The sequence below is a fragment of the Eriocheir sinensis genome, unplaced genomic scaffold (genome assembly GCF_024679095.1).
Source record: "Eriocheir sinensis breed Jianghai 21 unplaced genomic scaffold, ASM2467909v1 Scaffold89, whole genome shotgun sequence".
Classification (NCBI taxonomy): domain Eukaryota; kingdom Metazoa; phylum Arthropoda; class Malacostraca; order Decapoda; family Varunidae; genus Eriocheir; species Eriocheir sinensis.
Genome location: NW_026112263.1, coordinates 272272 through 294695, shown reverse-complemented (window position 1 = coordinate 294695; position 22424 = coordinate 272272). Strand labels below are relative to the sequence as shown.

The 22424-nt window shown below is 42.7% G+C and overlaps 1 protein-coding gene across 1 annotated transcript in view; it reads right to left on the bottom strand.

Annotated features, from left to right (window-relative positions):
* Window positions 1-22424, bottom strand: part of LOC126994840 (vascular endothelial growth factor receptor 3-like) — a 66476-nt gene that overhangs the window by 30249 nt on the left and 13803 nt on the right. The window contains exons 5-10 of the mRNA XM_050854111.1: window positions 11699-11959; window positions 6855-7082; window positions 6523-6682; window positions 5755-5930; window positions 4332-4492; window positions 3897-4019 (exon numbers count right to left, since the gene is read on the bottom strand). Of these exons, the coding sequence (XP_050710068.1) occupies window positions 3897-4019; window positions 4332-4492; window positions 5755-5930; window positions 6523-6682; window positions 6855-7082; window positions 11699-11959 (1109 nt within the window). The remainder of the gene's footprint in view (window positions 1-3896; window positions 4020-4331; window positions 4493-5754; window positions 5931-6522; window positions 6683-6854; window positions 7083-11698; window positions 11960-22424) is intronic.

Genomic DNA, 22424 nt, shown 5'->3' with positions numbered 1-22424 from the left:
CCGCTCACCTCTATCTTCTGCAATGGACAACCAGCACCAGGGGACAGCTCGCAACTCGCTGTCGTCCACAAAGACCACATGTTCGCTGCCCTGCTCAAGTCCTTACCCATGCTGACACAGCCCTATTCAGCCAGCGTGCCCGTCAAACACCACGCCACGCATCACATCGAGACTACAGGACCTCCAGTACACGCCAAGGCCCGTCGCTTAGCTCCTGAACGCTACCGTCAAGCCAAGGCCGAGTTCGAGTCTCTGTTGCGTCAAAGTATTGTACGGCCCAGCAGCAGCAACTGGTCATCAGCCCTCCACGTCGTCCCCAAGAAGAACGGCAACATACGTTCCATTGGAGACTACCGTGCCCTTAACTCGCGCACTAAGATGGACAGACACTCGGTGCCAAACATTAAGGAAGTCTCGTCTCAACTTGCTGGTTCCATCATCTTCACACGTGTGGACCTCGTCAAGGCCTTTCATCAGATTCCAGTCCATCATGATGACATACCGAAGACTGCCGTCATCACGCCCTTCGGTCTCTTTGAGTACGTCAGGATGCCGTTTGGACTCATGAACGCGTCCCAGACCTTTCAACGCTTCATCGACGATGTTCTCCGCGGCTTACCCTTCTGCTTCGCCTACATAGACGATCTACTCATCGCTAGCCCGGATGAAGCCTCTCACAAACAATACCTTTACCAAGTCCTCACCCGCTTGCAAGACTACGGAGTACAGATCAACGTGGACAAGTCTGAGCACGGTGTTACTTCCCTCACCTTCCTTGGCCACACTGTTACTCCAGAGGGCATCGCTCCACTCAACTCAAGGACTGAAGCCATCTAGCAGTTCCCGAAGTCGTCCACCCAGCGCCAACTCAAGGAATTCCTGGGTATGGTTAACTTCTACAACCGCTTCGTCCCACACTGCTCCCTCATGCTCCAGCCTCTCTACGCCATGGTGAAGCCCTGCAAGCGTGGCCAGTTTGTCACTCTCGTCTGGACTCCGGACGCTGACGCCGCCTTTCTCGTTGCCAAGAAGGCCCTCAGCGACATAGTCATGCTGCCCTTCTCTGCCCATGACGCGGAGATCTCCATAGCAATAGACGCCTCCGACACTAGGACTGGTGCTGTCCTACAACAGTTCGTCGACAACGCCTGGAAGCCGATTGCCTTCTTCTCCCGTAAGCTCTCCAAGTCTGAAGCCAAGTACAGTGCTTACGACCGGGAACTACTCGCCATCTTCAAGGCTGTCAAGCGTTTCCGCTACTTCATTGAAGGCCGTCGTTTCCACGTGTTCACCGACCACAAGCCCCTCAACACTACCTTCCTGAGAAACAAAGACTCCTACACACCACGTCAACTTCGCCACATGGACTACATCTCGCAGTTCACCACCGACATCCGGTACATCAAAGGTGCAGACAACGCTCCAGCTGACGCCCTCTCCCGCAACATTACCGCTGTGGCGTCCTCTTCACTCGATTACGCCGCCATAGCCGCCGATCAGGCCAGCGACGCAGAGATGGAAAAGCTTATGGACAACCCGGCGCCTCAAATGAAGAGAATCACACTCCCGGGCACCAGTGTCACTCTCTACGCTGACGTCTCCACGGTCACTGTCCGTCCCTACCTGCCACAGCGACACCGCTACCAGGCCTCCCGTCAGCTTCACGACCTCTCAAACCCTGGCATCCGAGCCTCGCAGCCTCTGATGACGTACCGCTTCATCTGGGAGGGAAGTAACAAAGACGTCAGACTGTGGACTAAAATTTGCACCGACTGCCAAGCCTCCAAGGTGGCACGGCACAATGACTCTCCACCCGGCACCTTCACGCCCGTCACGGAGAGGTTAGACCATGTCCACATAAACCTTGTCAATCCCCTGCCACCCTCCGCAGGCCACCGCTACATCCTCACCTGCGTGCATCGTTTCACACGCTGACCCGAGGCCGCCCCCATCGCTGATATCACTACGGACGCCGTCGCCCACGCCTTCATCGCTACTTGGGTATCCAGGTTCGGCGTCCCTCTCAGCCTCACCTCAGACTGCGGCGGCCAGTTTGAGTCTAACGTGTGGAACAAAGTTATGACCCTCCTCGGCATCTGCCGCCACAGAACGTCAAGCTATCACCCGCAGGCTAACGGCATGGTCGAGCTCTTCCATCGGCAGCTTAAGTCCTCCCTCATGGCCTCCATCCAACGCGACAACTGGTCCCTAGCTCTTCCCTTGGTCCTCCTCGGCATCGGGTCCTCTGTGAAGGAAGACCTGCACCACTCCTCTGCTGAACTAGTTTACGGCACCAACCTCCGGCTCTCAAGCGAACTTCTAGCGCCCACATCTGACACCGCCCCCTGCGGCATCCAGGACTTCGCCACCCGCCTCAAAGGTGCCATGAGGAGCCTTCAGCCGGTGTAGCCTCGCTCTTCCCCGAAAAAGACCTTCGTCAGCAAGGACCTCGCCATTTGCACACACATCTTCGTGCGCGTTGATGCCGTCCTGCGGCCCCTGCAGCAGCCCTACCAAGGACCCTACCGCGTCCTGAGACGGAACAGAAAGACTGTCACGATCGACAAACACGATTCTCAGGACGCGGTCTTCATACACAGAGTCAAGCCGGCATACCTGCTGGCCCCAGACCAGGCGCCCCAACTCGCCGTCGCCGAAGCAACACCGTCTGTGTCACAACATCCCCAAACCGGAAGAATCCGTTCCTTCTCTGAAGTTACTTGTATTGTATTGTAGTATTGTAGCGGGCGAGTCATCGCTGAAATAGTTACCAGTGACTCAGAAAATGTGGTGCTACAGCATAGACTCTGTTACTCTGTTGTTATCATTAGTGTTTTGATGTCCTCGTCTCCCTGTCTGTTGTGTCGCCTCTTCATTGTTAACTATTCTTGTTACTCGTCTGTCTTCTACTGCCTGTCCTCGTCTTGCTGTACATTCCTTCTACACATTGTTTACTACACACACCAACAGTTATATGTTACTTAAACTAAACAACATTCATAGACACGCATATACACTCAACCACCTATTTTATGTATCCTGCCCATGTCAATGACCTGTGTATGTTTTTGTCAATAAAGTAACCCTGACGGATATTGCCTTTCTCTATCCATGAACCGATTAGCGCTCAGAACACTCACTACCGCCAACAAGGGCACCACCAAGGCAGGTGTATTAACATCCAGGGCCTTGCAGCCTCCTAACTGGCTGCATCACCACTCTGCCCACCACTCCACGACGGGACCAGAATGCCTTTACCAAACTCCGACACAATGACTTAGGATGCGTCAGGGTTCGGCAAAGTCATTCTGGTCCTGTCTTGGATTTGTGGGCAGAGTGGCGATTTTGTAGGCTACTGCAGCTAGTTAGGAGGCTGCAAGGCCCTCTGTATTATTACCCCTGCCTTGGTGGTGCCCTGATCAATGCCACAGGAGAGAGAGAGAGAGAGAGAGAGAGAGAGAGAGAGAGAGAGAGAGAGAGAGAGAGAGAGAGAGAGAGAGAGAGAGAGAGAGAGAGAGAGAGAGAGAGAGAGAGAGAGAGAGAGAGAGAGAGAGAGAAGTGGCATAAGTGATTCAGGTGACTAGGGGCGGAGAGATTTGAGGAAGGGTGCCGCACCCAGTCGCTTCCTTTGTTAATTAAGCCACGCGCTCTCATTGTTTGGGAATCCTTGGGTGATGGTGTCCTTGTGCTGCTGCCCCTCAGTGCTTATAGTGCTCCAGTAAGTCCAGGCACACAGTACTGCACTTGTGGACCCATAGTATGGAGGTGTGAATGATTATAAAGTTTAATAAAAAAAAGGCTTGACATCACTAAATTTGACCACATAGTAATGATAAACAAATTAACATATAAATCAACAACAGAGTTACACATCACGGTCTCCGGGTAAAACTCACGTCCTTTTTCTTCTTGTAGACGTTATCTTTATATACGTCCCGAGACATACCAAAGTCACTGATCTTCACCACATTATTGTCAGCAAGGAGAAGGTTCCGAGCCGCCAAGTCACCGTGAAGGATCTGGGGAAGAGAGGAGGAAAACAAATGTTGATAGCAAGGTCTTACGGTGATGGGCAACAGTTTTCCACCTCTTGAGGATTCAGCATGGTGTGTGGCGGTGGAGTGCCGGTGAATCTTGTGCCAGATTTTAAGGGAAGGGAGTCGTGTTCAGCTGCCGTGATGCAGGACATAAACTGTCAATTATCTGCAATATCAACCCCTGTACTTTGATCATTCACAGTGATGAGCAACCATGTCAAATCCTTCAGAAAATATATCTTAAAATATGATACACATAAATTATGAGTTGTAACTAAATATATATTGCCTTACATTTCTATTGGACAAGTAAGCCATGCCTTGGGCCGCCTGCCATCCCCAGGACAGGAGATCACAGGTGGAGAAGGGAGCACTGACCCCCGGGACACTGCCAACCTCATATGTGAAGGCCTTCCCTTTGGAGTCTGAATGAGCTTCACCCATGAAACAGGAGTCTGCAGAAAAGAAGGACAGTGAAACAATCCATAAAGTATTGAAGCTGCATTAGGTATATTTTTACATTTGCACCAACAGTTCTACATGCAGGCAATGCTCTTTAGGATTTAATAATGCAAACGCTCCCTGATCTTTAGGCCCTGGAGACTACTTTGACAACATTGTCACTTCATATCGCCAAAGAGGGAAACTGTGTTTAAAAAGCTTGTCACTCTTTACAGATTTATTCTGAGTGTTTAATTGTAAGATAGCTGATGACATCATGGAGGTTGATAAACATCAGGTCCAGCATCAGTGGCGGCTGTGCTCATGTCGCCTCCAAAACAACTACTGTATATATAAGCCGTGGTGAAAAGTATCCCATCAGTAATGTCTACACACAAGTCAATGATGATACTGTAAACTCAGAGACATGATCCAAGACTTTCATGTAACTCCTATGAGTGTCACAAATGCCTTTAAAGCATTGACAGCATACTAGCGTTACGAGGACATGCCTCCAGGAGCGGCCAGCGTTAGAAACTGTTAGCGAACCAGTCAGCTTGCTTCTGCTAATTTATTTCCGTTACCCTTAACAAAGTCCTCTAACAAAATGTGGTGCGCGCGGCGGGCACAGGTGCATATTTTCAATTACGCCAATCAAAACAATAAATTATGTCACAAAAGAGTAATGATAATATAAAATTAAATTGTATTATTAATATTTGATAACACAAATGATAAAGAATAAGACAACATATTTTAGTTGACCGAAAGCTGAAATTAAATACAATTCTATATCAATTATATAATGATATATTATCATATATTTTATATGTAACTGATTTAATAAGAGGGTGTACAAGAGTGGGTGGTCAGAACCCCGAAACAGTGTTGTTATCAGAGCAGTATATGCTACAGGGCTGGAGGCTAGGGAGAGGACTGAAGTGACAATAATGTTTTGAAGGCAATTGGGGACAGACGTAGGCTGCTGTGCCAGCTGCTCTAGATCGTCAGTGAAAGCAACGCTGCAGACTTGTTAACCAGGATGGCCAGTGAGGGTGGATGGAAGCCGAAACCTCATGGTGACCCCTGACCTCTCCTAAGATGGAGAGTCAAGCAAAAGGTGAATGGTTCAGGATGTGTTCCACTTTGGAATTCAAACAGCCAAAAGTCTGGTAACCTTTTCTTCCCCTTTCCCTTTCACACACACACACACACACACACACACACACACACACACACACACACACACACACACACACAAAGCCTGGCCACTGACCTGAAGGAGACAAGGGGGATGAGGTTTGTCGTGTGAGGTTTGTGGAAGAGTTGTCAGATGACACAGTGGAAAGGTGAACAGCCTTAGCACAGTGGCCTGGTGGATGGGCAGAGAGCGCAGACTGAGGAGAGCTGAGAGCCAGAGAGGCTTGCGTGTCGACAGGTGCTTGTACGTGACTTGTGTTGGGAGGGAAAGTAACATTAATGTTGAGTCTATCATCAGTCACTGCTGGGCAACTTGTTCCCTAAACCCTGCCCTCATGCCCTGCCAGGTGTTACTGCTGGTTAACCGATTACTTTTTACATATGAGATGCCCTATACCATTAAAATGACAGCTTAAGTAAAAAGGCATTGGAGTTAGTCAATACTGCCTTGGGGAGAGGGCTGAGGGGACAAGACCCAACAAGCTGTCAGCCAACAACTATGAGTGTAATAATATAGGGCATATTAACAACACCTATATAAGCAGCAAGAGGTGGCTATACAACATGACAAGACGGAGGTATGGTGAGGAGGAGGCGCTGAGGGGAGGCTGGGCAGCAAGGGTGTCACGGACTCGGCCGAGGTGGCGAGTGACTAATATCGTGTGCCAGGGATTTTTTAATTAAAAACTTCCTCATTAGATATGAACATGGGTACAGGTCCAATGGTGCTGTCAGATGCGAACTCGTTATAGGCGAGGTCTTGCAATATATCAAGTAAATCAAGGTCTGCATGAACAGATGCGTGAGATCACCATGGGAATGTCACACTGTTAATAACACTTACCGGGAGGAATGGGGCAACGGAGAGGATGGATCCATGGCAGTCCTCTCAAAGTCAATCCTGCCAGTGGCAGCATCAATCTGATCTATGAATTCTCTGCGATGACGTTTCATGAAATTAAGGATGTCACCAAATCGACAGTACTCAACCAGAATCCAGAGATCTGCATAATTAGGTTGACATTCATGTCATTAGTATTCATTGAAATGACAGGCTTTTCATTTGATCTCCATGCATTCCTCCATAACATTAAGTAATGTGGCAGATCACAAAAAAACACAAAGAACATCTCCAACACACCTTCATCTTGCCTACAATCATGCACTCTGCCTCACCTTGGTCGCACTGGACCGTGCTGGCTCCCATCAGGTTGACTACGTTGAGGTGTTGGCCGAGATGGATCATTATCTTGAGCTCCATGATGAAGGCCTCCAGCTGTTTGAAAGTTGGACTCTTACACATCTTGATGGCAACAGTGGTGGAACTGGTGGTAGCACGACCCCTCAGGCCTATCACAGTTGCCTTAATCACCTGGCCAAAGGTACCTGAGCCCAACAGCTTTCCTGGTGAAGCAGATTAACACTCATGACGGTGACAGTGGATTGCCAGATGCAAAATCACAGAGGCATAAGATATTTTATTAGTTGGTGAATAAGTGTGTAACAAAACTAAGCTCCAGATATAACATTCCATGGTAACTATCTAGAGAGCAATGGCCACCTGTCACCTTACCAGTCAGGGATTCGGAGGATGAGATCTACAGTAGACGTCTCGAGTCAGCTACCTGCCGCTCGTTTGCAGAAAGACAACACATGATATGGATTTTCTTTGACCTTGAGAAGGCCTACGACACGGCATGGAGGTATGGGATCTTAAAACAGCCTCATAACTTTGGTCTCCGTGGACGGATGCCAAAGCTTATTGAGGGATTTCTTGGAGAACGGACCTTCCGCGTAAGATTTAGTACTTCCTACTCACCACCCTAATAACAGCAGAAAGGAGTTCCCCAAGGAAGCGTCCTCAGTGTCACACTCTTTGCCGTGGCCTTAAATGGAGTTACAACATCGCTCCCAGAGGGTGTGCCGTCCTCCCTCTATGTCGACGACCTGGCAATCTGGTACTCATCGTTTCGGATGTCCACCGCGGAGCGAAGACTGCAACATGCCATCGACAGAACATCCAGATGGGCAGAGAGTCATGGCTTCCGATTCTCACCATCCAAGTCGGTTGCCATGCACTTTTGCCGCCTGAGAGGTCACTATCCTGACCCTTATTTGGGACTCACCTTTGACAGGCGCCTCACATTACTCCAACACCTAAAAGGCTTAAAACCTAAGTACATACGATCGCTTGATATCTTTCGTGTCCTGTCACGCACTTCATGGGGCGCTGACCGCACAATACTCCTACGCCTCTACCAGGCACTCATCGGGTCTAGGCTATCTTACGGCTGCGAAGCATACACATCAGCAACATCCGCCCGCCCCCGCACTCTTGATGCAGTCCATCACGCGGCAGTCCGATTATCAACAGGTGCTATTAGAACATCCCCCATATCAAGTCTTCTTGTTGATGCAGGAGTGCCACCCTTAGACTTGCAGAGATATGGCCTTCTGATTAAGAACTGGTATAGACTACAGCGCCATCCTAACAATCCTGCATACACCATTGCCATAGATACCAGTTTATATATACTATACAGAAACAAACCTCTTCTACCTCGCCCTTTTGAACTCTGTGTCCGGAATACCATTGGGGTACTCTCACTACCTTACTTCCCTATAGCAGTATATCAGTTACCCCTCATCGCACCGTGGCAGTTCCCAAACACACATTTCTGCCGGTATTTGAACTTAACCAAAGCAAGCATCTCGACGTCAACTGCTTGACAGTTATTTCTGTCCCACACACCTACCAGTTTACACGGACTGCTCAAAATCCGATGCTGGCGTTGTATTTTGAGCTGTCTTACCAGACTATTCCCGTTCCGGAACTTTATCTGCCCTAGCTTCAGTTTTTACTGCAGAACAATCTTCCATCCTTTTAGCCATTCGCACCATCTTCACTTTGCCTGTCGATACGTTTACCGTCTACTCTGATTCACAGGCAGCCCTGTCCGCATTACAAGATTTTAGGAGCACCCATCCTATAGTTTTATATATTTTTAGCCGGCTAATTCTAGCAAAAAGGCGTGGGCATCAGGTGACCTTCTGTTGGGTACCTACCCACGTATCTGTGCGTGGTAATGAGGAGGCCGATGAGGTGGCGAGGGCCCCTGCTTCTCGCCCTCCCTCACAGTGCGCTCTTCCAATTAGGGACTTGTAGCCCACCATGCGGTCTGCACTCCAGAAGGTGTGGCAGCGCAGGTGGGCGGCTGTGATTGCCACGACAAAGATGGGGGAAGTCACAACCACGGCTGTGCGTCCCTGGTCGTACTCCCATATAAAAAGTCGTAAGAGGGAGACTATACTGGACAGACTTAGGGTGGGTCACACACGTAGCTTCCTCATGCCTCGGGGGTTTAAGCGCTACTGTGATGACTGCTTGGTCCCCCTGAATGTTCGGCACTTGCTGGTCTAGTACCCTAGTCTGGAGGACCTGTGAGAGAGGTACCTCCCACGAGATGGGAGTGTTTCTCTCTCTCTCTCTCTCTCTCTCTCTCTCTCTCTCTCTCTCTCTCTCTCTCTCTCTCTCTCTCTCTCTCTCCCCTTTGCTCGGGGAGAAGGCACTCTCTCCGGGACATGATGTTTTTGGCCTTTTACAGGAGGCTGGCGTCCTCAACCTCCTGTAGGCTTTATTGACCTTCTATTGTTGTTTTTATCATGGTTTTTTTTTTTTTCTAACTTGTTTTATATAGTTTTATTGGTGTTATTATTATCACGTTTTTAACTTTGAGTGGTTTTATATAGTTTTATTAGTGTTGTTTTAAATAATAACCAGTTTTATATAATTTTACAATATAATTCACTCCTTTACCTTGTTTTTAATTAATACTGTTTGGCGTAGATGTAAAATAAAGTGTATTTAATATTTTATTCAGCGCCACATGACCTTGCATTTGCAGCGCCAATACCCCCTCCCCCCAAAAAATAATCAATCTATAGAAGATAGATAGAGAGGCAACATGGCGGTGGAATTTAGGAAGTAGAAGACTGTCAGTAAGAGGAGGGGAGCAGATGAGATGAAAAGACTCAGACTCCACTGTGTCCAAGAGAGCTGTGTGAGTGGAGCCCCCCCACACGTGAGATACATACTCCATACGAGGGGGACAAGGCCCTTATATATGAAAAGCATATGTGTGGGGGAGAAGAACTGGCGGAGATGATACAGAACGCCCAACCTCGAGGAAGCTGATTAAGTAAGAGAAGTGATGTGAAGTTTCCAATTGAAATTTTGACCTAAGGATAGACCGAAGATGTTTAGTGTAGAAAAATGTGACAGCTCAGTGTTGTCGAAGAATAGGGGATAGGTGTTTGGAAAATTGTTTTGAGTTGATAGGTGGAGATTTTGGGTTTTTGAGGCACTGAAGGACACAAGATTCCTTTTACCCCAATCGGAAATGATAGCAAGGTCTGAGGTTAAGCATTTTTCAGCCTCCAGTCAGGAGTCTTGTAATTCCTGTTGAGAGGGTATTCTGTTGAAAGAAGTTGAATAATGCAGAGTGGAGTCGTCAGCGAACGAGTGGATGGGAGGTTGTTTTGGAAAGAAGATCATTGCCGAATAACAGGAAGAGGGTTGGAGATAGGACAGAGCCCTGTGGGACACCACTGTTGATAGGTTTAGGGGAAGAACAGTGACCGTCTACCAAAGCAGTGACAGAACGGCCAGAAAGGAAACTGAGGTAAAGGAACAGAGAGAAGGATAGAATCCGAAAGAGGGCTGTTTAGAAGGCAAAGAGTTGTGCCACACTCTATCGAGAGCTTTCGATATGTCCAGCGCAACTAAGAAAGTTTCACTGAAACGGCTAAGAGAGGATGACCAAAAGTCAGTCAAGAGAGCAAGAAGATTGTCAGTAGAACGTCCCTTGCGGAACCCATACTGGCGATCACATAAAATATCAGAAGTGGAAAGGTGCTTTTGAATCTTTCAATCAAGGATTGATTCAAAAGATTTAGATAGACATGAAAGTAAAGCTATAGGGCGGTAGTTTGAGGGATTGGAACGGTCACCTTTCTTAGGCACAGACTGTATGTAGGCGTACTTCCAACAGGAAGGAAAGGTAGATATTGATAGGCAGAGACGAAAGAGTTTGACCAGGCAGGGTGTCAGCACGGAAGCACAGTTTTTAAGGACAAGAGGAGGCACTCCGTTAGGTCCGTAAGCCTTCTAAGAGTTGAGGCCAGAGAGGGCATAGAAAACATAATTCTTAAGAATCTTAATAGCAGGCATAAAGGAGTCAGAGTGGGTAAGAGTAGATGAATATGCCCAGAATCGTCCAGAGTGGAGCTATTACAGAAAGTTTGAAAAAAGAGTTCAGCCTTAGAGATATATGAGATGGCGGTGCTGCCGTCAGGGTTAAGGACAGGAGGGAAAAAGGAAGAAGTGAAATTGGAGGAGATATTTCTTGGCTATTTTCCAGAAGTCTCTGGTGGGATTAGAAAAAAGCAAGGTTTTGACATTTACTATGGATGAAAGCAAAAGGAACGTAGAGGTAAAATTGGGGACATACGCTGAGGCTGTGCACGGCCTCAGTGCTCATCACTGACTCTCTCCTTTTCAGAGAGTTAGGGTGGGGGCATACGCTGTGGCTGCGCACTACCTCAGTGCTCGTCAATGAAACTCCCCTTTTAAAAGCTTTACGGTGGGGGGAGGCATACGCTGTGGCCGTGTACGGCCTCAGTGCCCATTACTGACACTCCTCTTTTGAGAGAGTTAAAGTCACAGGAAGGATTAAATACAGAGAAGGATATTAAGACTGTTGCAAAATTTATCAGCGAATGAAAAGGAGGAGTGAAGGCACTGGTTGACTGTTGAATTAGGAGGTTGGACAGCACAGGGATGAGCCCGAGCTGAATGTTTTGTGCTGTGAGGGCACAAGAGATGTGGAGCGTTATGTTGATAATGGGTTCAGAGGAGCGGTTTGTGTGAAAATTGAATAAAAGCTAACAAGGCGAGCAACACTGTAGCATACTTAATACAAAAATCATTCTGAATCAGCAAAAAGAGAAGCCGTCTTTACCTGGTGTGATGTTCCTCCGGGGTACCTCCCACCTGCTTTCATCATAAGGCAGATTGACTGCTTGTTGCTCAACTGTGCAGTTGGGGTTCAGCTGGCCAATATTACCCTTTATCAGGCGATCCCTCATTGCTTTAAATGATTCACTTTTCTTTCTTTCCCTCTTCACTTGGGTCAGAAGAACAAAGACCACAAGAAACAGCAACGCAATGCCCACGAGGGATATAGTCAACTCCACTTGGACTCCTTTGCTCACCCCTCGAGCTGTGAAAACAAATGTACAACCAATGGGTTACACTGAATGAAAATAAAGATAAAATCTCCAGCAAAAGAAATGTCAAGAAAATGTACAAGTATTCCCTGCTCACAAACACTTAACTGATGATGCAAAACTATATTAAAGGTACAAAAATTTGACTTGACTTGCTAAATAGAACTGTGACAAGCGCTAATGCGGAATGGTCTGCTAGGACATGGCAACACTGCACCCCCCCCCCTTCCCCACCACCATGCTGAAGATACAGTAACTGGTGTGGGGGTGAAAGCATTCCACAGAATAATATGGAAAAAGTCCCAGTATTGCATCATGTCAAAATATTCAGGGGGGTCTTCCCCTTCTTGCCGCCTAGCAGAAGCCTGTTCGTATCGTAACATGTTAATAATGGCTAGGAGCCACACGAACCTAGCATTGAGATAGTGAAGGAATCTTTCACACACTCCACTTGGTCTATTTTTGTGTGTGTGGTGAACAGATAACTGGCACATACTCTAGACTTGGTCTAATCAATGTTGTTATTTTCTTTATCATGTCCCCATCCAAGCAGCGAAATGCCACTCTAATAGTTTGCAGCAGACTGCATGTTTCTCCGAATATTTTGTTTATGTGCCTCTCAGGTGTCAGTGTATCTTGTACTATAATTCCCAAGTCTTTTTCTTCCTTTCGCTGTCGATGGGTGTCCCTCTCATCTTATACACTCCACTTGGTATATTTTTACTCTTGCCCATTTTCATTGTGTGGCACTTGTTTTCATTGAACTCCATATCCCATTCTTTACTCCATTCATGTATCACATTTAAAACTACTGCAGTTTACTACAATCATTTTTATATCTTATTTTTCTAAGCAGTTTGGCGTATTGTGCAAACACTCTACTTGTAACTGTTCTCCATTCCGATATCTTACCTTTCAACGCGGTTCTCATTTCTCTTGAGTAAAAACATATTAGATTTGTGACACAAGATTTACCTTGTCTGAATCCAAATTGACTTGCATTTATTATCTTCTCTCTTTCTAGATGGTCCACCCACACTCTTTTAATTACCTTCTCACACAACTTGGACATGCCACTTGTTAGAGAAACTGGTCTATAGCTCATATGCTCTTTTTTGCTTCCACTCTTATATAATGGACGCATGTGCCCTATTCCACTGTACTGAGACTTCCCGGCCTTGACTGAACAACTTATAATATCATGAATTGGTTCTATTAACTGTTCACTGCACCCTTACGGTACTTGACCTGATACTTCATCTGGAACCATTGCCTTCTTACCATCTAGTGATTTCAATAGCCCCATTACCTTCTCTCTATCCACTTTTATGTTTTCCATTATCTGGACACTTCCCTCTTCACTCCTCTTTTCAAATTCTGTCTCCTGGGTAAATACTTTCTGAAAGATTTAATTTAATATTTCACAGATTTCCTTTGTATCCTCATAGACTTGGTCACCCACTTTGATCGCATTCACAACTTCTTTTTTCCTCAATTTCTTATTTACATCTCTATTAAAAGTTTTTGGTCCACCTTACATTTTTCTATTATATTCTTTTCATACTTTGTTTTTTCCTCTCTCCTCACTTTGGTGTAATCATTTCCAGCTTGACTATAGCTTTCCCTGTTTATGGCATGCCATCTCCTTTTTAAGTTTCTCCATGCTTTATATTTCCTCTTCTTTGCTTCCAGACATCTTGCATTAAATCACTTTTTTCCCTCTCTTATTTATTACATAGTAAGGCACCCACTTTACCACACCTTCATTGTAAGTTTTAAGGACGTAGTCATAATTTTGTTACACTTTTTTCATTTTTTTCATTTCTGACCAATTTATACTTCCCAAATTTTTTTTTTTATTTCATTATACTTGGCTTTGTTGTAATTCCTTCTTTTCTCATTCTGGTTTTCTGATCCAATCTCATCACATTCCTCGTCAATTTATATTTGCAATACTTCATGGTCACTTTTTCCCACTGGGCATTCGTGCTGCACTTCACTTAACAAGTCTGTTCCTTTAGTGAAAATTAAGTCCAATCTTGCTGATTCATCCTCTCCTTTAAATATTGTCTCTTCCTTCGCCCATTGCGCCATTAGGTTTACTGTGACCAGTTTTAATATTTTAGCTCCCCATGTATTTTCTGCACCTCCCACCTCAAACTTTTCCCAGTTGACATTTTTACAGTTGAAGTCCCCTGCTAGAACTACATTCTTGCTATTTCTGATAATATCCTCTGATGTACCTTCTAACAGGTTGTTATAAATTTCATTAGACCAGCTTGCTGTGTGGGGGCACATATGTCACTGTAGTGCAGCTGACTTGCCTGATGGGCGAGCCTCCCATAATTCATGCTGCAAGGGGGTACCTCTTTGGCCGACTGGTTAACCCGTGGGCGTTGGCTATGGGAAAGCCGAAAAGTGGCCGAGAAACGGCAACATTACACTGGATTTTGAGACTAAGAAAAAAGCATGGAACGTATATCAGAGTACTCCTCTCGTAACCATAAAACCGTTAAAAATATGATCTCCCGTCTCGCTGGTCGCTTTTCGATTCCCGGCGCCGGCAAAACTTTTCCTCGTCTGGATTCATTTCTCGTGTTTCGTTACACGCGGTGGTCGTGTTGGAGCAGAGAAAATAGTAAATTCTGGCGTTTCATCACCATTATCAGTGGTGGGCACCTCCGCTGAACGCTAATTAGCGAAGCTAGCTTGTTGTTAGCTGAGTAGCGTTTCCGCTAACCTTGGAAACAGTTAGCGGACCAATTAGCTTCCGCCACTAAATTTCAAGTCCACTAAAAAAATCATACAGGTTTGTTCTTGTCTGAAAAAAAGAGGTACCGAAGGCAAAGAAGAAAGCAATAGAAGAGTGGGTGAGGGAGAGAGAAGGGAACAATAAAAAAAAAAAAAAAATGTATATATATGTTTATAACTGCGAAACAAATGAACACAAAGGAACACAAAGAAACACAAAGGAAAGAACAAACAACAGCAGACCTGCTGGTCCTTACGAGGCTATTTGTGACAAGCTACACTAACTATCTAATCAAAAGTGGAAGATGAAGGACAGCGAAGACGAAGGCTCCTCCCCACCCCCCCATCCCTCCAGCCAAATCTGGCAGGAAAGGAAAATGAACCATGCAGCATGGAAAAACTGCATGAAAATTATGTAGGAAATAGGAAAGAACTACCATTACTGCTACCACTAACCGGGCGATAAAAGCTGACAAGGACACCAGTATTCGAAAGAACTTAACGTTATTACGACAATGAGTAATAATTTAGTTGCTGGTTGGATTCAAAACACTTGTCTAATCTATTCTTGAGGGCCATAACTGTTGTACTATCAACGACATCACAGGGTAGAGAGTTCCAAACATTAACAACTCGATTGAAGAAGAAGTGTTTAGCTTCGTGCGACGAGAATCTTTTACCACTTATCTTCAAATTGTGATTTATTTTTGTTCTATTTGATCGATCAATTGTAAAGTAATCTTCCGCATTAATATCACTGAATCCTTTAAACATTTTAAACACTTCTATTAGATCGCCTCGCATTCTTCGTTTTGATAGACTGAATAAATTTACTTCTTTAAGCCTTTGTTCATATGATAAATTTCTCAACCTAGGAATCATCTTTGTTACTCTTCGCTGAACCCGTTCCAACTTTTCTATGTCTTTTCTATAGAAGGGAGACCGAAACTGTACACATTACTCTAGACGGGGTCGAACCAACTAATTATACAGTTTTAATATTACTTTTTCCGATTTATCAGTAAAGACTCGTCCGATGAAGCCAACCAATTTGTTTGCAGTTTTAACTACCTCTGAACAATACTGAACGGACTTTAAATCGCTTGATATAGTGATTCCAAGATCCTTTTCTTTACTTACTGCAGAGAGTTGTTTGCCATTCATTACGTACCGAACGCGATTGTTATTTTTTCCGATGTGCAACACTTTACATTTCTCAACGTTAAATTTAATTTGCCATTGATTGGTCCAACGTTCAAGTCGATCTAGATCTGATTGTAAAGCTTCTTCGTCGAGTGTCGCAGTTACTTTACTAGCAATTTTTGTGTCATCAGCAAATTTTGATACTTTGCAAGTGAGCCCATCATCGATATCATTAGCATAAATTAAGAAGAGCATGGGGTCAAGCACTGATCCTTCAGGTACGCTGCTTCTGACGTCGAGCCAGTTAGATGTAACACCGTTTAGAACTGCTCTCTGTTTCCGCTCAGAGAGCTAGTCCACAAGCCAATTGTGAATATTATCCGAGATACCGTGCGCCAATAGTTTCCTGAGCAATCGTTGGTGGGGTACCTTATCAAATGCCTTTTGAAAATCCAGATATATGATATCTACTGATCTGCTTTCATCGAACACCTCAAAAATATAATGAAAAAAATAGAGTAAGTTAGTTAAATACGAACGTTTACTACAGAAGCCATGTTGCGAATTATTTATCATATTATTTTTTTCGAAGAATTTCACCATATTGTCGCGAATGATAGTCTCCATTAACTTACAAACAATTGATGTCAGGCTAATTGGTCGATAGTTTCCTGGATGAGACTTGTCCCCGTTTTTGAAAATTGGTGTGACATTTGCAAGTTTCCAATCCGACGGAACTTTTCCAGCTGTTAAAGATTTATTGAATATGATGGAGAGCGGTTTACAAATTTGATGTTTGATTTATTTTAAGACCCTAGGGGTATTTTTGTCTGGCCCAGGAGCTTTGCTTGCTTTAATCTTTTCAATTGTGCGTAAAATGTCACTTTCTACGATGAGCACGGCACTTAACATCTTTTCGGTCCTTTTAACCTCCGGTGATTGGGGTGATAAGCAATCTTCGTCGGAAAATACGGATGCGAAAAAGTTATTTAGGATTGTAGCCATTTCATTTTCATCGTTCGTGTAAATGAAAAGGGAACATTTGAACATTTGAACATTTATTCATAACCACAAATACATTAAAGTATATAAATTACATATTATATATAAATTACATTTATAATTGCAGTTAGCCTTTTTAAAGCTAAGCTTTTTAGGCAAACATATTAAGTATATGTTGTAGCATGTGGTGAAGGACGATGCATCTTATATATATATATATATATATATATATATATATATATATATATATATATATATATATATATATATATATATATATATATATATATATCTTAACTTTAGGTATCATGATAGTATATATTGCAAATGGCACAAGAGAACGTTATAGTAATAAACATGAAAAATCAACAAACCGACAATAGGTGTATATTTAACATTATTGGTAGCTAGGATTTATAATCACAGAAATATAAGTATATGTATATTCTAATACAATATTATTTAGTTTGGTACATATGTAAGGTAATTACCTTTATGACAAGAGACATTATAGACATATTAAATGAATAGAGAGTTAATTGGGTTATTAGGTGGCTAAAATATGATTTTTAAATCTACTTTTAAATGTGGTGATGGAGGGTGCATCCTGAACTTGGAGAGGAAGAGTTTCATACAACAGGGCCTAAGTAAGAAATTGAGTGCTTAAATTTTGTTAGTCGATGATGAGGAATGCTGAGATTATCGCGGTGACGGTGTTATGGTCATGAAATGGAAGAAGGTTTTGTATTGTATTCCTATTTGCATACATAAAAGTACCTATAGCAAGTTTAGTAATATCATCTAGTTTCAACATTTTTATTTCTTTAAAGAGGGGATTTGTATGTTCCAGATAGTTACTGTTTGTTATTATTCTTATTATTTTCTTGAGTTGTAATTTCAAAGGAATTAGATAAGTAGAGTATGTTGTGCACCATAATTTATAGGGTTGCAGTAGGTAAATAGTGGGTGAATGTGAGCATAATATATGGCCATAAGCACATCTTGTGGCATGAAGTCCTTTGCTTGATAGAGTAGGGCAATGTGCCTTGAAATTTTTTAAGTAAGATTATTTATATAATACTTAAAAGTTAAGGAATCATCATAGATAACACCAAGAAATTTTATTTTATCAGTTTTAGAGATTGTTTGATTATTTATTTGTGAGCGAGGAAGATTTAGATTGCGTTTTACTGTAAATAACATGCAATGAGTTTTGCTAGCATTAATAGTTAGTCTGTTACATAGGCACCATTCATAGAGTTTTTTTAGTTCACTATTAGCAATGTGTATAAGTTGATCTGAGTTTGGGATTGTCAGGAAAACTGTCATGTCATCAGCAGATATTATTATTTTAGACTCAGAAAAAAATATCTGATATGTCGTTAATGTATATTAGAAACAATAACGGACCTAAGACACTTCCTTGAGGAACACCTAGCGTGACTGTTGTTGTTGAAGACTTTTCACCGTTAAGAATGATATGTTGCTGCCTGTCTGTTAAGTAATCTTTAAGCCAAGAAAGTATTTGGCCACAAATTCCATAATGGTGCATTTTTTTCAGAAGAATTTTGTGGTTTACAGTGCCAAAGGCTTTAGCAAAGTCAATAAAGATGGATAAAACAGAGAGTTTGTTATCACGACCATAAAATACATCATTAGAAAATGTATTAAGTGCAGTAAAAGAGTTACAGTTTCGTCTGAAGACATACTGGGAGGGTTAAGAATATTTTTGCTTTCCAAATAACGTGTTAGGTGTAGTTTCATAAGAGTTTCGAATATCTTTGAAAATACGGTAGTTGAGAAATTGGTCTATAATTTTTAGGGTCATTAGTAGGTCCAGTTTTATGTATAGGAGTAATTTTTGCAGTTTTTAACATAGTTGGAAAGGTTCCCGATGCTACAGAGTGATTAAAGAGTATAGTCAAAGGTACTGAGATTAGATTAGCATTTCTTTTGATAACAGGAACTGCTGTGTCATTTATACCAGAACTCTTCTTATTTAAAGACTTAATTACTGCAAGTAAATCATAAGTTGTGATAATAGGAAATACCATTGAATGTGGGTAAATATCTCTTATATAATATTTTGGGTTTGTATTGGATTGTTGGAGATTACTGTCAAGTTTAGGTGCAATACTAGAAAAGTAATTGCTAAATGCTTCAGAAATATCTGATGGACTATTTAATAAAGAATTGTTATACTGTAAAGTTTTAATTGTATTTTTATTGTATGAGTTACCTTTTATCCCATTAATAGTTTGCCAGATTTTCATTGTGTTGGTTCTGAGGTTAATAAATATTTGACGGTAATGGTTTACTTTGGCAGCACGTATAACTTGGGTTGAATTATTTATATATTGTTTGAATCTGTCGTGTGAAGTTATTCCCAGTTTATACATCTTAAACAGTTTACATTTATATTTGATTGAGTTCCATATGCCAGTAGTGAGCCATGCATTTTGAAGCCTTTTTGCAGTAATATGTTTTGTTTTTATTGAAAAGCATTTGTTGTAGAGTTCATAGATAGTATTAAAGAAAAGGTTAAAATTATCATTTACATCTGGCAGAATGAGGATTTCTTCCCAATTGATTATATGTAGTTCACTGGTAAATACATTATGGTTATTTGTATTGAAATCTCGAAAAGTAACCTTATGTTTGAAGCTTGTTGCAGATTGTTGGGTGATATTTATGAATACAGGGATATGATCTGACATACAGTACTGGAAAATACCTGATATGGATGGGGGTGTGAAGTTAGACCAGATATGGTCTAGTAGTGATGGCTGGCCAAGGTTAGGACTATCAGGAAATCAAGTTGGTCGAGATATGTGTGGAAAATAGTTCAGAGTTTACATAGCATTGAGAAATAAACTCGTAGGAAGATGAGTGGCATGTTCAAGTAAATTGATGTTGAGATCACCAAGTACAATTGTTTGTTATGTTTAAAAGTTTCATTAGATAGTAAATCATTGATAATATGGGTAAATTCATCAACAGCTATATGTTTACTTTGGGGTCTGTAGATAACTGAAACTTTGAAATTAGTGTCTCCAATTTTTTGTTTGGTTGAAAAAATGTATATGTTTCTATTAATGAAGGAAAATTGTTCTAGAACCTCAGCATTTATTATATTTTTGGTATATTCAGTAATCCCTCCATGCTCTCTATCAGTTCTAACTAAGTGAAAAGGAGTATAAACCTCTATTGGATAAATATGTTTAGTGTGTTCCTGTAACTATGTTTCTGTTAAGGCAATTACATCAGGTAAATTGGGTAAAACACAGAGAAAAGATTTTAGTGAATCAAAGTTTTTGTGTAAAGATCTAATATTGACATGTATTATGCTGATATAATTGTCTCCTAGTGATTTTACAGTTAAACCATATTCCTCGGTGTTGTAGTATCTCGATAAGGAGTTGGTATCACAATGACCTGAATTTTTTTCTATTACACTTAATTCAAAGTTATAAGTATTAATATTGTCTTCGTTTTGGTTTACGTCATCATATAAAGATTTGTATAAATTTTCCATAAACTACAAGTAATAACTAATAACTAAAGCTGAGATAAGAACGAGAGAGAGAGAGAGAGAGAGAGAGAGAGAGAGAGAGAGAGAGAGAGAGAGAGAGAGAGAGAGAGAGAGAGAGAGAGAGAGAGAGATGTAGTTGGGGCAAAGTTTGTAAAAGATGAAGGAAAATGAATATATGATCAATGATACTGAAAAAATAGAAGGCCCACAATAAAACAGTATGGAAGAGAAGGTAAAAATAGCACTAAGGGAAATGAAAAATTGTAGAGCAGCAGGACCTTCAGGGCTAACAGAAGATTTAATAAAAGCAGCAAGAAAGGAAGTAGTGGTGGTATTGATAAGAGTGTTAAACAGTGTATTAAAAAAAAGGGGGAGATACTAGAAGACTGGAAAGGAAGCTACACTACACCCATTTTTAAAGGGAAAGGAGATGCTTTGAAATGTGGTAACTATAGGGGGATAAGGTTACTGGAGCATAGCATGAAGGTATATGAAAGTGTCCCGGAGAAGAGGCTGAGAAGGATAATAGGAATTGTTATAATTAGTTTGGGTTTTGGCTTAGTAATCACCAACTGAAGCATTATATACTTTGAGAGGGCTTCAGGAAAGGTTTATGGGGAAGAGGAGGAGATTGTATCATGGTTTTGTAGATCTAGAGAAAGCATTTGACAGAGGACCAAGAGAAAATATGAGATGGGCATTGAGAAGGCAAAGAGTACCAGAAAGATTGGTTGCATCGGTGATGGGACTATATGAAAGTACAACATCGAGAATGAAAACAGTGGCAGGAATTTCAAATGAGTTCGAAATTGGAGTGGGGGCTCAGCAGGGATCTGCCCTTAGTCCGCTCTTGTTTAAACATTAATGGAGGAGGCAACAAAGGAAGCAAGAGGAGAGGCACCATGGGAGCTGCTGTATGCAGATGACTTGGTAGTAAATGCAGAGACAGCAGAAGTGAAAGATTTTTTTTTAATAAATGGAAGGAATGAATGGAGGAGAGAGGTTTGAAAATTAATATGGAAAAAAAAAACAAAGTACATGGTGACTGTAAAAGAGGCAAGAGAAAATACTAAATCAGGAAAATATAAATGTGGATGCTGTCGAAAGGGAGTAGGTGTAAATTCAGTCTTGTGCACATGTATGCATAATTTTACTTGTGTAAGAAAACAGCAAGGACAAGAAACTGAGAGGGATGAACTAGAGGTGAATGGAGGACAGCTGGACGAGGCAGAACATTTCTGTTATTTGGGAGATGTTCTGGACTGTGAGGCGGGAGTGGAGAGGACAGTGAGAGCGAGTGGCGGCAACGTGGTTAAAGTGGCGGGAGGTGGCTAATCTAGCTGTGAATCGTAGCATCCCTCTAAAGAGCAGAGCAGGGGTGTACCAAACGTGTATTAGATCAGTGATGTTGTATGGAACAGAAACATGGGCTCTAACTAGAAAATTGATGGAGGTATTGAGAGCAACTGATCGCAGAATGCTATACAGTATATGGAAACATGGACTAGCAGGCAGCAGAAAGCTTTCAGTGCTTTAATCAATCCGTTTGCCATAGGAGTGGCTTTCAGGGAAGGATTAAAGCACTTGAGTACCTACTCTTGGATACGTTCAGTTCACTCCCGATGCAGCAAAGTGGCGATCAATGTGTTTCTTGAAGGAGTTGATGGTCTCTGCGCTAACCACTTCTGCAGGAAGGCTGCTCCAATGGCGAACAACTCTATTCGAGAAATATCTCCTGCCGATGTCGGTATTGCATCGCTTTGCTTGAATTGTTTTTCCATTGTTTCTTGTCCTCGGTTAGGTTGTAGCGTGAAGAGTTTTGAATGATCAACGTTGCTGAGCTTGTTCAGGTACTTAAGGACATGTATTATGTCTCCCCGCAGTCGTCTCTTTTCCAACGTGAAGAGGTTGAGTCGCTTGAATCGCTCTTTATAGGGCTTCGTCCTCAGTGATGGTATCATCTTCGTGGCGCGGCGCTGTACTCTCTCAAGTAATCCAATGTCTTCCCTGTGCTTTGGAGACCAGAATTG